Below are 19209 nucleotides of genomic sequence, written 5' to 3'. Positions count from 1 at the left end.
GAGAGAGAGAGAGAGAGAGAGAGAGAGAGAGAATATTAAATAATATTAAATTTGCGAAAAAAATAAATAAATAAGCTCGCATATTCGATTTGTTTAATGTTACAAACGGTGCGATTATATACGTGCAAGGAGAGATCTCGTATAATTGAATGGAACAATCATACACACACATTTGGAAACAAATACGAGGTAATCGTTTTAGGAACCGTCTAGTCAAGGTTTATCTACTTCAAATGCACCAAGTTAAATTTTTGTTTGCTTAGCCTTGTGGTGTCAGTGATTTCTAATATTTCGTGACACCATACGTTTACGACCTCATAGACAATGACATGTTTATGAACAAGCAGTGCCACGCTGTCAAAGAATAAAATCTTCTAATTCTGTTAATTACAAAACTACGATTTTATGCTTACAAAGAAATAATTTAGATTAGTAAACAAAAGAATACAAAAATATTAAGCTGTATGTATATTATGTACATTTTCAATAATTTTAAAAAATAACTAACTTAAAAAATTATTATTTTGATATTTCTAAATATTTATGCATCATTTTCTGAGGGAGATTCATTAGATTAATATACTATTTAATTTTTTTGCAAATAACTTTTTAATAAACAATAGCGCTGGCTAGTATCTTTACAAAAATACTTAGAATAATAATTTTGATGAAAATAAATAAAGATACATATAAGGTACAATAATACATTTTTAGTATATATATAATATATATATATATATAATGTCAAATATTAAATACTTTCTCATTTATGCGATTAGAATTATTCATATAATATAACATAATTTAATTTCAATTATTTATAATTATGAACATAATTAACACTTTGCATTATTTCATGTTAATAAAGAAATGAAAATACCGGTTAATTGCAGGCCACATAGTATCTTTGTAAATGCACGTGTATTTAATTATATATTATTAACGCACATAAGCATAAATAATAAATCGATAACTATAAACATTATAAAAAGCTATTTGTAAGAAAGATATATAGATGTGTTTGCGTCATAATTGTTACTTTCATTAAACAGACATAATTGTTACTTTCATTAAACGTATATTATTGATATTTTACAAAATTCTGAAAGTAATCCTGTTGACATTTGATTTCGAAAATGCGCCTTCGTATCTTGCTTTGAATATTTGAAATATGTTGGGATATATAGATATATATTGGTAAATATGCTGCCATACGTCTGTAGCTTTCTGCAAATTCGCTTATCTAAAACAGATTATGTCGATATTAAGTATTAGTGAGAATAGCCAATAATCAATTATCAACAAATATTATATTAAATATGATCTCGTGTATGTATATATATGAATATAATCATATTAATATATATATATATATATATATATATATATATAATACATACACAATAATCTTAAATATATAATAAAGATAAATAATAATTATACATTATAAAAATTATAACTTTTCTTCTCAGAATCAAAATTTTAGTTATCTCGAAAAAAAACTGATTTATATGTTTGTAAACATTTTTAATCAATTAATATCGATTTTTATATAGATTTCTTATTTTCATCAAAAATTCAGTAATCGAACGAAATGACATGAATTTTAAAAAAAATGAGTAAAGCTCTAAATGTGAAATATAAATATAAATTTTTCGAACTCTTAAGAGAGAGTCAAATGTGGATAATAGTGTCTTAGTTTCCAAAATAATTAATTTTTTTTTAAATAAATTGTTATATATGGAATATATTTCTTTCCGCGACTAAATAACTGAATAAATCTCAATTCAAGATTTCTATTAAAATAAATCATTCCTAATCTCTATACAAAAGGATAGGCGAAAAAATATCTGTAAAATTACTGAAACAAAAATCATTCTTTTATCATATTATGTGTTTTATCATATTATGTGCATAGTATTGCACTATACCAGTATTTTACTATACAATTCTTTCGTCTGCAAGAAATGTTTACAAATAATTTTGTAAGTAATGACAAATAAAAATCTATAGAATTTAGAATTACTGATTTTAAAAACAAAATTAGAAACCTATACGAATTACGGCTACTTCAGAGAAAATATCATTATAATAATTGATATATCTAGCAGACTATTGCCTTATTTCGTGTTGACCAATCCATTATTATTAAATTTTTGATAAATTAATGATTAATATATAATTAATGTATAATAAATTAATGTATAATGTTAAAGTATGCGAACCACATTACGTAATACTCTCCCAATCATATTGGAAAATATTTAAATTTATTTAACTAAGAGTTAAACATCTAGATTAACTAAGATTTAAATCTAAAGCTTTTAAATTCTTTTTTTTAAATTTATATAAATAGATTTTTATTAAAATCACTAAAGTTTCCAAGTAAAGAAATACTTTTCCTTTTCTGATTTCACTTGCTCACTCATTCTTTCTCACTCTGTCATTCACTAAAAATTATATATTTTTGAAATAGTATATTTTCAGAAATTAGAAATAAAAAATGTTTATTTCATAAAAGAAATTAAATGACATTATTAAATTAAATGACATTTAATTTTTGCTTGTTACTTTGGGATACCGTGACATTAATATATACTGTATGAAAGCAAAAAATTAATGATTAATGCGAGTGAATACAAGTGGAATACTAGTACAATATTCATAAAATTGACTTTTACTTTCCTATTTCTCTCTTTCACAAAAAACCAAACTTCTTACATTCATTTAATTCAACTTCTGTTGCATTAATAAATTTATCTATTAGAAAGTCGTACATCTAAAATAAATTATTTTGATATTCAACAACAATATTAAATAACAAATTAATGTTGCATCATCGTTATTTTTTTTACATATACATATATAAACACGTGCAATTTTTACCTTTTCCAATTGTTCTATAGAATACACATGATTAATAATAACAGCAAATGTTGCATGCTCGCTGACTTGTCTATAACAATAAAACAATAAATGTAATGATACATATTTAAACTGTTGAATGATAGATATATATTTACGAAGAAAGCTGTATTACCTGGGTCTTATGTTCTCAAGATTTTTTAATATGAAGTCGAGTACTACAGAATTCCTTGCGTGCTTCGCGATAGTAAAAAGAAAATAATTAATATAATCTTCATCGCAAAAATCTTTTAAAAACATAATCGATGTTGTACTGTCATTTTTTATTAGATTAAGATATGGTTTGATAAATTTTGAATCCTCAGGGCAAGAGAGGAATCTTAAAAGTTTAGGTTTAAATTTTTCTTTTCCCAGATGATATACTCTCCACCAAGGAGAATCTTTATTGCTAGGAGAATCTTCAATGTCAAGAGAATAGTATAATATTTTTAAACCTTGACAGTATGTCCATTCTTCCCACCATGGCAAAAGCCTACGAGATTTAACAAAAGATTTCAAAATTCTCATATAAAAGTTTTGCTCATATTAATCTTATATTTTGATTAAATAATTTAACAAATTATTATTTTATAACATAACATAATAAATTTAAATTTTGATCAAATAATGTAATAAACATTGCACATGTATCTACAAAACAATCAAATTAAAATAACCGAGAATATACAAAAAAAATTACGTGTTGTTTTCGGGATCTTCGAGATGTCGATTTAATTTATGTTGGGCTTTTTCTATGCATATGCGACCACCAAGATTGCATGCCCATTTCGCAGCCTCCATTCTTAAACTCTTTGTAAGCTCGTGTTCATTAGAAATTTCATCGTATTCAAGTTTATCAAGCAAATCGTATAATAAATTTCGCATTTTTACCTAAATATAAATGTATATATGTATATATATTTATATGTATTTATATTGTTACTTAATATAAATTTTATATTTTTTGATTTTTGCATTATATTTTGCTATATAGAAAGATATCTTGCGCAATTGTATTTTACATATTAAGAAAGTTTATATATTAAGAACATTTTGTCTTTGTAAACAACTCTGAATTTTTTTTATAAAGATATCTATTATGTAGTTACACTTATATATACGTATTTATATACAAATTTGAATTTTTCTTGCGTGCACATTCACACATGCTTAACACATGTTCATATTACAAAATAAATAGACATAAATGCATACATGCACATATTGTAGACATATAAACATAAATGTAGACATTATATATATAATATAATTTAATAACTTGCTAACTGTTTGAGTATTAAACAGATAATTAATATATATGTTTCTTATTAACTTTCTATCTCAAAATTAATGATATTTAAATCTTTATTATAAATATCGTGCTGTAATTAAAATTAATAACAATTTTCAAATTTTTCACCCTTTTCCTCTCCAATTTTTTTATAATATTAGTTCATACACTATTCGAATATTAATTTACAAATATACTTATCTTTCATTCAAAATATATATATTTAAAATATCTAACCAAATTTTTTCTAGTTACATATATTTTATTATATGTATCTTTTTGGAAAGCACTTAATAATTATTGTTATAAATGCACACATTATTAATATGTGTAATAAATAATACGTTTCAAGCGTTTTAGTATATTCAATACATCACTGTTGACATTATATATATATATGTTATTACCTTGATGTCAGAATATATTGATTCCCGAAATAGAAAGATATTGGACAGATATTCCAAAGCTTTGAACATGGGATACCATGCCACGTAGTCTCTTTCTCGTGATAGATATTGCGTAATATTCCAGAATATAATAGAATTTAGTTGATTTGTTATCATCAAGTGGAAAGCATCATCGATAATTTGGGCACGATTCAGGATATGTATTTTCATGTAATTTGTAGAATTTAGATAATTTGCAATTCTTCGCCAGTTTTTGATATCGTAATTGATACGATAATATCCTACCAATAACAAATGATTATGTAACAATTACAATTCTTTCAGATAGATTTATCAATACAAGTATCTGTTTTTGTACATTAATCCAGATAAAAAAGTGTATCCAAAATTGTAAATAAGTAAAAAAACAAATTGTAAAATAATATATATATATATATATATATATATATATATATATATATATATATATACAGGGTGTCCAATTTTAAATTGGACAGTAAAATATCTCAAAAACTAAGCCTAGCAAAACAAAAATGTTTCAGACAAAAGTTGTATGGTTTCGAGGGGGACATAAGATGGTACCATTGATTTGATCTTGAAGAGTTATTTGAAGGTCACCTTCAATTTCTTAAATAGAACCTTCATTTTCTCATTACATATTCTTGTAGCTTATGTCGAGAGCTTTCCAAAACACTATAATTAAATGTTTTCCATTAAGTATTTTCCGAGTTATAAGGCTTGAAATAATATCTTAATTTTACGTAAACCATAAAATATCTAGTAAAATATTCATTTTTCGTTTATCTTACCTTAATACTTTTATGTACAAAATAATGAGAGAAATCAATTGGTGTAAAGAAAAAACATAGTTATTTCGAAGAAGAAATATGTAATATGCAATTAACAATTACATATTTTTTCTTCGAAACAACTATATTTTTTCTTTACACCAATTGATTCCTCTCATTATTTTGTACATAAAAGTATTAAGGTAAGATAATTGAAAAATGAATATTTTACTAGATATTTTATGGTTTATGTAAAATTAAGATATTATTTCAAACCTTATAACTCGGAAAGTACTTAATGAAAAAACATTTAATTATAGTGTTTTGGAAAGCTCTCGAGATAAGCTACAAGAATATGTAATGAGAAAATGTAGGTTCCATTTAAGAAATTGAAGGTGACCTTCATGTGACCTTCAAATAACTCTTCAAGGTAAAACCAATGATACCATCTTATGTCCCCCTCGAAACCATACAACTTTTGTCTGAAACATTTTTGTTTGCTAGGCTTAGTTTTTGAGATATTTTACTGTCCAATTTAAAATGGGATACCCTATATACACGGTGGGCCATTTTAATCGATGCACTCGAATATCTCGAAAACAGCACTCTTCAGAAAGAAATGTTTCAAACAAAAATTGTAGGGTGTGAAAGGGGACATAAGATGGTGTCATTGGTTTGACCTTGGATAGTCGGTTGAAGATCACGTGAAGGTCACTTTTAATTTCTTAAATGGAAACCCCCATTTTTCAATGCATATTCTTGTAGCTTATCTCGAGAGCTTTCCAAAACACTATAATTAAGTACCTTTTTATTAAGTACTTTTTGAGTTATAAGGCTTGAAATAATTTCTTAATTTTACATAAACCATAAAATATCTAGTAAACCATTCATTTTTCGATTATCTTACCTTGATACTTTTATGTACAAAATAATGAGAGGAATCAATTGGTGTAAAGAAAATATACAGTTGTTTTTAAGAAAAAATATGGAATTGTTAATTGCAAATTACATATTTTTTCTTAGAAACAACTATGTGTTTTCTTTACACCAATTGATTCCTCTCATTATTTTGTACATAAAAGTATCAAGATAAGATAATCGAAAAATAAATGGTTTACTAGATATTTTATGGTTTATGTAAAATTAAGAAATTATTTCAAGCCTTATAACTCAAAAAGTACTTAATAAAAAGGTACTTAATTATAATGTTTTGGAAAGCTCTCGAGATAAGCTACAAGAATATGCAATAAAAAGTAGGCAGTTCCATTTAAAAAATTCAATTTGACTTTTATATGATCTTCGTCCTCCACTCAAAGTAAAATTTTTAGTCATCATTAGGTACATTTTTTTAAGCCCTACAACTTTGCTATTTACAATTTTTCGCTATAGTTGATCCTTTTCGAGATATTTGACCGTTTCCAGACTTTTGCCCAACCCTGTATATACAGTGATGGGAAAAAGTTCCGGAACGGTCAAATAACTCAGCGAGATTGCATTTTTTGGAAAAATGTTATATACGAAAGTTTTATGATTTTTCCCTATCTATCTAATGATGATATTAATTTTGACCTTGACTATTATTTTGAAGGTCATTTCAAGGTCAAGTTCAATTTTTCAAATGGGAACCCCTATTTTTCATTGCATATTCTTGTAGCTTATCTCGAGAGCTTTCCAAAACACTATAATTAAGTACCTTTTTATTAAGTACTTTTTGAGTTATAAGCCTTGAAATAATTTCTTAATTTTACATAAACCATAAAATATCTAGTAAACCATTCATTTTTCGATTATCTTACCTTCATACTTTTATGTACAAAATAATGAGAGGAATCAATTGGTGTAAAGAAAACACATAGTTGTTTCTAAGAAAAAATATGGAATTGTTAATTGCAAATTACATATTTTTTCTTAGAAACAACTATGTGTTTTCTTTACACCAATTGATTCCTCTCATTATTTTGTACATAAAAGTATGAAAGTAAGATAATCGAAAAATGAATGGTTTACTAGATATTTTATGGTTCATGTAAAATTAAGAAATTATTTCAAGCCTTATAACTCAAAAAGTACTTAATAAAAAGGTACTTAATTATAGTGTTTTGGAAAGCTCTCGAGATAAGCTACAAGAATATGCAATGAAAAATAGGGGTTTCCATTTGAAAAATTGAACTTGACCTTGAAATGACCTTCAAAATAATAGTCGAGGTCAAAATTAATATCATCATTAGATAGATAGGGAAAAATCATAAAACTTTCGTATATAACATTTTTCCAAAAAATGCAATCTCGCTGAGTTATTTGACCGTTCCGGAATTTTTTCCCATCACTGTATATATATATATATATATATATATATATATATATATATTTGTATATATATATATATATTTGATTATTTATATAATTAAATAATATTAAAAATTTGATTAAATTTATGTATATATATATATATATATATATATATATATATATATATGAAATTATTTTGCACTACAATTGAGTGTATATAATAGTTGTATACAAAAAATTTTATATAAATTTAATCCAATTTTTTAATATTATTTAATTATATAAATAATCAAATTGCATTAGATTATATAATATTATTTGTTATTATCTATATATTTATATAAAAACAAAATCTAAAATTATAATAAAAAAGTTTTTTTACTCCTGACCGCTGCCAACCTACAGTAAAGGAACTATGCGTTATCGAGTTCGAATTGATTGTAACGGGTATTCTCGATAACTATAAACGTACTTCGCTATCATCTTTTGCACATCAATTTCTTATTAATCAAGGAAGGTTTCAAACATATATTTATCGTTATTCGTTTTATTAATAAAAAACAGAAAAATAAATATTATTTCGTCTATACGTCTTCTCATTGGCTGCGAGTGAATCTAAGAAGCAAAATGATTCACCAATAAGATTCGTTTTAAGCAACCGTATAGGGAATTATAGTAACTTGAGTTGAAATTAAGATATCTTAAAGTAATGGCGGAAATAATAATTGACATAGCCTATATGTCAAATTATTGTTATTGATAATAATAAATTGTTGTCAGTAATTATTATTAAATTGTGAAGTTATAAGGTCTGTTTTTTATTCCTGCACTAACTAAACTATCCAAAGAACACATTGTAGTCAAAATGACATCATTTTGACGTCATGATTATATCACAATAGAAGAAATCAAAATGAGGATTTTTAATTACAAAATTTATCGATTTCTTGACGATTATTAATACACGCAATAAATGGATTATTTCTCATTTATATCCGCCTAATTTCAAATAATCTGTTTAATATTCCGAATTCCAACGAGGAGTCCAGATTATTAAATAAATTATTTTAAATTTAGCTTATTAGAAATTAAACTGATAAATAGTAATGCCAGGAACAGGAAGAGAACACTATCCATACACACACAAGCAGAGAGCTGCTACGTGGTTTTCTGATTGTGTGCATGTGAGCACCGTCCTCTTTCTGGCACTATTGCTCATGAAAGGAAAAAATTTATTTCTGAATTGCAGATTTTACAAAGATAGCTTCATTTTGTAACATTTTCTTCAAAACGGCGTAACTTTATCAAAGAAGGTAAAAAATTTATTAAAATATGAATTTGTTAAGAAATAAATAAGCTTAAAAACATTTTTGCACCAGGGAGCCAATTTTCTTGAACAATGCAACAGTTTAAAAAATTAAATTGTTTTCTATTTTTCAAAGTCTATCTTCAGCATTTCTCACTTTGTAAAACATTTTTTGTAACTTAAATTTGGTTCTTTTAATTTTTAAGAGGACTGTTTAATTTGAGCTTTATTCTATATCAATGCGGTGATATTTTGCTGATTTATTGCCATTAAAAGATATTAAAATATAAAAGATATTAAAATATTTTGCTAAAATTTAGTAGTCCGTTTTTTTGAGTGTGAGTGTATATCCACCAAGTAGCTACCGAAGATATCCAATGGATATTGATATATTTTCATGAGTTTCACGCCTTGCCACTAGGTGGCGAAAAGGAAAACGTCTAAACCCGATAGTGGGATCCATCCAAGACAGTTTACAAGGCCGCGGCAATGATCCTGCGAGTCATGGCTTATCGGTCCAAAAACGCATTAGTTCGAAAATTGTTATAGCCGCATCTCTTCTATCTTTTGTAAAAGGAGCCCCAGAGCTCCAAAAACTAACAGCAGACGTTAATTTTTTTATGGCAATTTCCGTCATATATTTATTATGAAAGATAGAATAAATATCCTTGCAAAAATCAATATTAATACATAATAGTAAATGTATCTATATTAAAAATAAATGTATCTATATAAATGTCTATTGAATGTTGTACGAATATTTATAGGATATTGATTTGTATATCCTGCAGATATCTGATGATACTTCGAATTGCGGACATTTGGATATCTATAGCATTTCTAATGACTGTTTTTCGTATATTTATGAATATCTTTAATGCGTATGCAAGCATATTTAGTGGATATCTAATATCAATTATTTTTCGGGAATTCAATTATTTTATGGGAATGTATTATTATTATATTTCATATTAAGTTTCTCTTTCGCGTTAATTTTAAAACATACGCGCACACATACACACATTCGTGTATACACATCGAACACATCTAGCGCGGCGTATCCCGACTGCTCTTGTAAAATATAGAATTAATAATAATTACAATGTAACAAAGTAATTTGTTAGTAATTTGTTAACAATTTAATTTTAAAATCTTAGCCTTTGTAAATCATATTACGCTAAATATGTGAAGAGAATGAATTCAAATAAAAATAAATTGAAATAATAACATTATTTCTCATATATATATGTGTGTATAATTTTTTTAAATGTAATATTTAATAATAGTATGAAGTTAATTGTATTAATATTTACACATAAATATTATTTCAAACTTTTCTAAGCTTTTGTTTTTATTATTAAATTTAAATATTTGTGAAATGTTTGTTTCTTATTACTTAATATTTTTATATTATTTTTTTAAATTTACTTTTAACTTTTTAATTTTTTTTAGTTAATTTATTTAATTAATTTTTTTTAATTTTAGGTTTTTATTTGTTGTTTATTTTTGTATTTTTATTATAATAATTAATTATATTTTGTGTCATACGATGGATTATAAATGGTTTAGAATCATGTAGCTTAAAATTTACACATGCATGCGCACACACATATACACACCCACACATACAAAATGCTATTTAATAATGCTATTTAATACAAAATGTATGATAAAAATAATAAAATTGATAATAAAATTAATCTACAATAGTTTGTAACATGTTAAATAAATTGATTAAATTATCAAATAATAAATTTATTAATTAAATAAAAATATTCCTACTTTTATATATACATGTATCTATATAAATTATATCTTACTTTAAAGAATTAAATTGCAAATTTGAAAAAACTATTTAAGCAAAATAAAAAAAAAGTTTTTATTGTATGTAAACTTTAAACTTTAACTTAAAATATCCATGTCTAATAATATATTATATCAAAACACAATTTTATTGAAGATCTAAATGCATTGCAGAAATTTAATGAAATTCTGAAATTACATATTTAAATTTAACACAGAAGATATATTATGAAATTTACTATACAGGGTATAACTGAAAACACGCTCACGGAGCAAATAGCGTTATTCCTGATTAAAAATCGAGTCAAAGTCCTGAACCTAACCTAATCTAACCTGAATCATTCTTTTCTATAATGTTTAATAAAGCGGTAATTATTGAGTAAAGGTGCGCCAATAAGCACCGACCTTCAGACGGCGCACGTCAGTGAACCGCGCGCCTGATAGTGTGCGTGAGCGCTCCGCTATTTCGGCGCTATGTTATGCCGCTATCGTACAATATTTTTATGCGTTGTAATAATGTGAAAAACTATAATTTGCATTAAAAATCATATTTCTTCCATCGAAAGCGTTTCCTTAAAAAAATATTTCAACAAAGAGGCTAAAAGACAGTGCTTATTGGTACAACTTTTCTCAATAATTATCGCTTTATTAAGAATTATAGAAAAAAATGATTCAGAACTTTTAGACTTAATTTTTAATCAGGAATAACGCTATTTGCTCCGTGGGCGCTTTTTCAGATACACCTTGCATATTCGTAAAAATAAATAACTTTATTATTCAATATTTAAAAAAATAGTATTTATATTTATTATAAATGATAATGTAGTCTCTAAAAGTGAGTCAATGAAAATATCACTAATTTTAACAGTAAAATAAGATTTCACTGACAAGAGAATCAGCGAGTGTTTCACTGACGCTTCCCCTTTAGGAAGCTTTAGCTTCCCCTTTTGTTACCTTATCTTATATCTCACTGATTATAATCAGTGGAAGTAAAATTTACTGTAAAATTAGTAAATTTCACTGTAAAACCAATAATCGCTATTTTGTTTGTTACCGCTACGATGCGCTATCTCTTAAGTAAGTTTTAATCATGAGAATTAAAATTTTCAAAAGGCGAAAAATGAAATTAAAAAAGATTACTTCTATTTAATTTCTGATACAATTTAAACAGAGGAACGTCAGATATTAAGTAGATTTTATAAATCGAACACAAATCAATGTTCGGTGAATAAACGAAAATGTTCCATTTATTATCTATATAAGATAACAAATTCAACATGCATGTAATAATAAATAAAATAACATTTTTAATATAATAAATATCAATAATAAATATCAATAAATTTTTAATATAATAAATATCAATCTTACTAATACTGATTGAAACAGTTCATATTACGGATTCTTTCAGTGAAATGTTAGTGATTTACAGTGCTGTACTTATACTGTACTTGTACTGCTATAATAAGTAAGTATTTACTGCTTTCTAGTGATAATACACTGATTCATTTTTAGAGAATAACAGAATATTTATCTAAATAAGAATACTATTACTTAGGCATAAGAAAACCACAAGGCATTGATGTCATATACAAAAAATCATTTAAAATATTAATATAAATTGTAAATCAAGTAATCAATTGCAAATTATTAACAGGAAATTTAGATTAGATTTAAATATTAGAAATTTAGATATTAGAATATTTATATTATTTAATTATTATAGTATTTTAGTCAATCATTTTATGATGAATATATAACAAATGAAAAATGTTTAAATAATTTAGAAGCTTATATATAATTAAAATAATATAAAATTTTCTTTATGTTAAAAACATTATAAAGTGTGATAAATTTGTTACACATTTACCAGTTTGTTGTATGTTAAATAGTATCCAGCCATCCTCTTTAGAATTCAAATGTAATCCAAAAGTCAGAAAAGATAATAAAATAGTATCTAAAGTACCAGTAAAATGTTGATGCTTCTGTGTAGTATATGTTACAGGTATGATATAATCCACCACCTTACTTAAATTGTGCGTTAATACATATGTCCACTCTCCATGACGACCACCTTGTGTCATTTTTAATACAGAATAATATTTGTCATCTGTCCAATAATTAATTATCAGTTTCATAACAATAAAATTGTTTGCGGATAATTGTGTGACCGAAAAGTTCTCCAAAACTTTACCAAAAGTGTTAGCAGGCTTGCTAAAGTTACAAAATTTGTGCAAAATTTATCAAAGTATCAAAAAGTTTTATAAGCAATATATAAAATTACCATAATATTATGACAATATATAAAATTGCTAATATACTGTTAATTACTTTTTATATAATTTACTTAGTTATATAAATAATTATGTAATTAATAATTTTGATTTATAGTTTCCATAAATATTTGATATGCTATAGTTTACACTATAATTTAATTAGGAATATCCTAATGTAATTATTTTTAAAAGATACATGTATGTGTAAATTGAAAGTTTATCTTGAATATTTAATGACATTGAAGGTAAAAGAAATTGTGTATAATTATATAATAAAGTATGAAAGATATGATGCAAGTTTAAATAAAAATAAATGTAAGATTTGAGAATTTTATGATATATAATTAATCATTCACCATATTTAGTTTTCTGCAATACAGTAATTATAGTAGTACAGTATATTACTTACTTATCCTTTACATATATGCGGATAGTCTGCCATAATATTTCTTCAGTAACCATATGTTGAAACATACGCAATATACAGTATCCTACATTTACATCATACGTTAAAATCAGAATATCAGATAACAATACTTATAAGTTAATAATAATTACAATTATATATATATATATATATATATATATATATAATTGTAATTATATATATATATATATATACATATATAAAATTAAATTAAATTAAATTTTTTGTCTTATTTTGTCTAATTTTTTAAGCACATATATTTATAAATTTACGCATATAATCAATTTTTAATTATACATATTATCATACCTTTAATGTAACGGTAATGTTCGAAAGAAATATCGAATAACGTATTATAAAGTGATGTATTATATTCAGTGTCGAAATGAAGGAATTCCTGCTGAAATTGTACCACAAACAAATCTATCATCCGGATATTATATTTGGATATTATATTTGGAGGAACCTATAGAAAATAATTTTAATGTATTTACTTAGTTAATATTAGACTTAACACATAGTAACAATATACACTAGGACCGCTACTTTTTACGTCTGTAAAAAAAATTTGTTATTTGTTATAAAATTTGTTATACTCTTCCTCTCTCTCTCTCTCTCTCTCTCTCTCTCTCTCTCTCTCTCTCTCTCTCTCTCTCTCCCTCTTTAAATGTGGAATAAATAATTCAGAAATAATATTAATAATGATAACAAAAATGGTTACACAATATAACTTTTAAATTAAATATTTCTAGAGTTATTTATAATATATCATATAGCAAAATTATCTTATTACACAATTTCCATGTGTACATATGCATAACTTTATAATAACTTTATACATAATTTATGCAATCTGAATGACAATTTCATTTTTATTTTATATAATTTAAAGATGTCAAACAAATGTAATATAACAGCGATGACAAAAAAAAAAAAAACAGTAATTAAATTGTTTTACAATACAATAAAAAAACATAATGTAAAAATATTTTAAATTACTTTACATATGTAATTGATTTTCTTGAAAAATTAGCATTTTAAAAAAATTGTTATTTTACTTTCTAAATATAGAATATATAGAATCTTCGCGTAATATTCTAATTCATAAAGAAATGTATACGCTATACAGATAAAGATATAATTATAAAGAGCTTTTACATTACATATGTATATATATCTTTATGTTTAACTCAAACCTTGTTTACTTACAAACAATATACATTTATGTATATCTATCATATTGTTTGCAAGTGAGCAAGTTTTGTGCTAAAGAATGTTTAAATTAACCTCATTAATGATATATAATCCAAGAAATGTGACTATAGCCTCATTTAGCCCAGAAGATAACGACCAAAATGGATTTTCATAATAAAGACATTCCTGTACTACTTTATGGGCTATGAAGTAAGCAACTTTAATTTTACGCGCAGGAGAATCGACATTCTCAATGTAGGTAACATCTGCTTCTCTGAAAATTAAAAAAAAATGTTTTATAGAAAACTTCTTACTTGAAAATTTGTGCTAAAAAAAAAAAAAAAAAAAAAAAAAAAAAAAAAAAAAAAAAAAAAAAAAAAAAAAAAAAAAAAAAAAAAAAAAAAAAAAAAAAAAAAAAAAAAAAAAAAAAAAAAAAAAAAAAAAAAAAAAAAAAAAAAAAATAAAAAATATAAATTATTTTAATTATTTAATGATTTTATGTTATAATTTTTAATTTTGTGATTATAAAATATATATATATATATATATATATGTATATAAAATATTTTAATATTATTTTTCGTATAAGTTGATATAAATGAAAGGTATAATAAACATTTAAGTATATTTCTCTCATTGTCTTCTACAATTTTACTTATTTTTTTAAATATATTTAAATAATATTTTTAAAATAGACAAAAGATATGTAGATAATTTTACTTTAAAATATGTAGATAATTTTAATAGACAATAGATATGTAGATAATCTTACCAAGAATTATTACCCGTTTTTCATCTTTCAAACTATATTAATATTTTTTAATTATATAATTACCTATAAATAGCAAGGCCCAGATTTATGATGCTTTCGTTTTCTGGAAAATCCGGAATTGCAATATGATTTATTTGCCAAAATTTATTCAGGCGTTCCCATTTACGAAACAAGTAAAGAGTTATATTTTGCACAATTTTGTGTGCAAATGCGCAGTGCATTCTACACCACATATTAACGTTGATCTTACTTTCACTTGGACCAGATATGAGAGATAAATTAGCCCGGTTATCCACAAATACAAAATAATTAGGCCTTACAAATGTATTAAAATGTGCCATCATTGTGTCTTTATCATACATTACTATTGTCTGTAGCGGTATATTTGATAAAACTGTATAATTTTTATGATGTTTTATAATAATATTATAGACGGGCGAGATGTGTAAAGATTCGGTCAAATGTGGAATCATGTGTTGGATTCCAGTAGTATTAACATATGTTGCCAACCTATCACATTTAGAAATATGAATTAATGATAATAACTTTTCGACAATTACATAAAATTATTAAAAATTGAATAAAAAGGAGACATACGGATGCAACTTATATGTAAGAATAATATATTATATAAAGAAAATTATGGCATAGAGTTCTTCTTATTCTTTTACTGTGTATCTTATCTTGTATAATGTATTCTATTATGTAATCTAATAAAGATTTTGATAGTATCGTGACATTAATATAACGTAATGATCATGAAATGTTAGGTAAATGTTTAGTTGAGAATGTACAGGTACAAAATAAATAGTTAATATTTAAAAGTTTATATTTTAGTATCAAATTTATGAATTTTAGTAAAATTAAAATGAAACAAAATTTTGTTCAATAAAATTAAAATAAATTTTAATATCACACAATATTAGAATAACTTTTTTAAATTGATTTTAAATTGACTTTAATTGATATATTATGATTATTGACATTGACATATTACCTTACCATCATTACATAATTTTATACATGTTAAAGAAACTGCATATTTTAGTGATAATTTATTATTATGTGAATATATATATTTTCAGTTATTTGCATATTATAGAGAGAATAATTCTTAAATAGTACTATGTATGCGTGTATCTAAATGTTTAAATACATGAAACAGCATGTGTATAACCTGAAGTTGAATTAATAAATATTGTAAAAATGACATGTTTGCCAACATTTTAAATTTCAAATAAGCAAGTTCTATGAAAACAAACATAAATCTTTCAGAATTGTATTTTTTAATTAAATTTTGAAAACAATTCAAAACACTACCGGAATATTTGAATTCGTCCGACAGTTAATGATAAAATGTTGTATAAGATGTGTATTATTGCTAACTACTTTAATTAAATTAATTTTTATTTGCAGTTTACATTCATTTTAATAATAGTGATAATAATAATAATGATAATAATAACAAATTGCAAAATTTGTTACTAAGATCTTAAAAGACACATAATTATAAATGAAAACTTTCCAGATACGCACATGTTTATATAAAAATGTCTTTTCTTAGAAAATATTTTTTAATAAATAAAATGCTGTACTAGTATTTTTTGATAAACACCCTGTGAAATTACTATATATTTACTTACCATTGTCGTTCACCTCTTTTATAAAAGCTTTTTAGGCCTATATCTTCAGTTATGTTAGTAACTAATTTTATGATGTAATATCCCGGCGATAGGTCATTCGTGAATATATATTCGACACTGTTCTTCTCATTATTATACAAAGATTGTACCGGTTTAAAAGGGATTATTTTTTTATTACTTATAGAGTGTTCACTATTTATAGAATATCGTGAATAATAAAGCACGGTTATACCGATATATTTTACGGGCGAATATAATATTATGCTTGATATTGGAGATAAAATCTGTATATGTATCCTGCAGTTGCTGACAAGAATATTTTTTTCGATGTGTGTAATGCTGATTTTATATTGTTGCGGCAATATATAATTCGGGTCAATGTTTAACTTTTCTTGAGATATTTTAATTAGCGAATCGTCGGTTAAAAAAGCCGCTGCGACGATGATTGTTAAACTGCTACTTAACAATATTTTTAGAAACATGATACTACTTTTATCTGAGATATCTGTAAAAGTATTTTTGTTAGAAAATACAAACGGACAAATTAAACACAGCACTGTCTCTACCATGATTTAGTGGAAAAGAAGAAATTAACAAGACAAATGTATAGAAATAAACTTAATTTTGAATGACTTACTTTGTATATGAGATATACCACAAATTCTATGCACGTGTATGTTTCGTTACAATAATTAGTTAGAATAAATCAATGTTTTATCCACTATAATTGTAACATAAAAAATATATATGCGCACTTATTGATTTCTTATTATTTCGAGAATCTTCCAAAGACTAACAACACTTGGCGATAATACAATAAATGTATATATCATATGTAAACACACAACTTCTGAGATCGTTCATAGACGTTTCGATCGAGAAACGGTATGTAATAGCAAAGCACGGTATTTCCTACTCCAAATGCGTGCTAGCGATCGAGCGCAGAAAGATGGCAGTTATCCACTTTTAATTTAAATTTTATCGGTTACGACTCGGTTCACCGACTCAATCGCGATCGACGTTTATTTTTACAATTTTATCATTCGACCTGTACAATGCTACTTTCCATTGGTTCAATTTTTTATATTTTTCGATTTATTTTAGTAATCCTTTTATATGTTCTATTAAAATAATTATTGTCACACTGATGACCGAAACGTTTGTATGTTTTAGTAATTATTTTTTTTTTTAAATTATGGATTTATTAAAACACGCATTATCACCTTCGATATTTTGGTCTTAAACAAGTCTCCCTTATAACGTTTAATATTAATAATATGTGTTAATATAACTCACGAAATAATATTTATATCAAGTATATTTAAATATTAATTATATATACAGTATTTTATAATATTACTTACACATATCCACTATTATCCACTATTAAATCACATATATATTATACATTAATATATATAACACATATTAATTTATGTGTATTAGCAAATAATAATTGATGCAATACTAATGTACATATACAGGATGTTATGAAAGTGAACATGACTTTAAAAAATTAAGGTAGATTGGCTCAAATTTAGAAGAAAGGTCTTGTACAATTATGCAATAGTTGCAATAATTAACGAGAAAGAAATTAAAGAAAATCGGCCAATCTGCGTGAATAGAAGCCTTTGCCGCGCACCTACACATACATTGCTTCTTCTCTTTCCAATCACCCCTTCACCGCGCACCGTCATTATGTTACAATGAGACCGCCTTCGCCGTCGCACGCTTTTATTCATGCAAATTGGCCGATTTCCTTTAATTTATTTCTCGTTAATTATTGCAAATATAACTGTACCAGACTTTTGTTCTAAATTTGAACCAATCTACCTTAATTTTTAAAAGTCAGGCTCATTTTTATGACACTCTGTATTGATATACATTATTAATATAATAAAAAACTTAAGAGATGTTAAAATAAATAAATAATTATTAAAATATAATTTTTACATAATAGTTATATAATAGTTATTGAGTTACTATATTAATGATTCAGAATTCAGCTTGTTTTTATAATATCAATAAAATATATTAATCTACGTATTAAATAAAAACTTTTTCTCATTTGTATAATTAATAGTACAATTTAAATATCTCATTTGCAAA

General features: G+C 24.6%; 1 protein-coding gene across 3 annotated transcripts; it reads right to left on the bottom strand.

Moving 5' to 3' along the window:
- Nucleotides 1-1000: 1000 nt before the first annotated feature.
- LOC112637599 (aminopeptidase N-like) lies at nt 1001-17808 on the bottom strand. 3 transcript variants are annotated; one of them, XM_025407649.1, is made up of 13 exons: nt 17738-17808; nt 17101-17605; nt 15521-15967; nt 14779-14959; nt 13801-13957; nt 13474-13555; nt 12659-13002; nt 4603-4883; nt 3605-3795; nt 3041-3397; nt 2887-2956; nt 2722-2779; nt 1001-1243 (listed from the first exon to the last, which is right to left on the bottom strand). In XM_025407649.1, exons 2-13 carry the CDS (start codon nt 17580-17582, stop codon nt 1071-1073), a joined length of 2823 nt encoding a protein of 940 aa, XP_025263434.1. In that variant the 5' UTR covers nt 17583-17605; nt 17738-17808; the 3' UTR covers nt 1001-1070. The 3 variants fall into 3 exon arrangements, with proteins under 3 accessions (XP_025263434.1, XP_025263436.1, XP_025263435.1); XM_025407651.1 differs by lacking the exon at nt 17101-17605 and having other exon boundaries at nt 17738-17771; XM_025407650.1 differs by lacking the exon at nt 2722-2779 and having other exon boundaries at nt 1030-1243.
- Between the last annotated feature and the right edge of the window lie 1401 nt (nt 17809-19209).

Source organism: Camponotus floridanus, unplaced genomic scaffold (assembly GCF_003227725.1).
Source record: "Camponotus floridanus strain SB8 unplaced genomic scaffold, Cflo_v7.5 scaffold181, whole genome shotgun sequence".
Taxonomy (NCBI): domain Eukaryota; kingdom Metazoa; phylum Arthropoda; class Insecta; order Hymenoptera; family Formicidae; genus Camponotus; species Camponotus floridanus.
The sequence above is the reverse complement of the archived record's forward strand: the minus strand, read 5'-3'. Positions and strand labels throughout refer to the sequence as shown.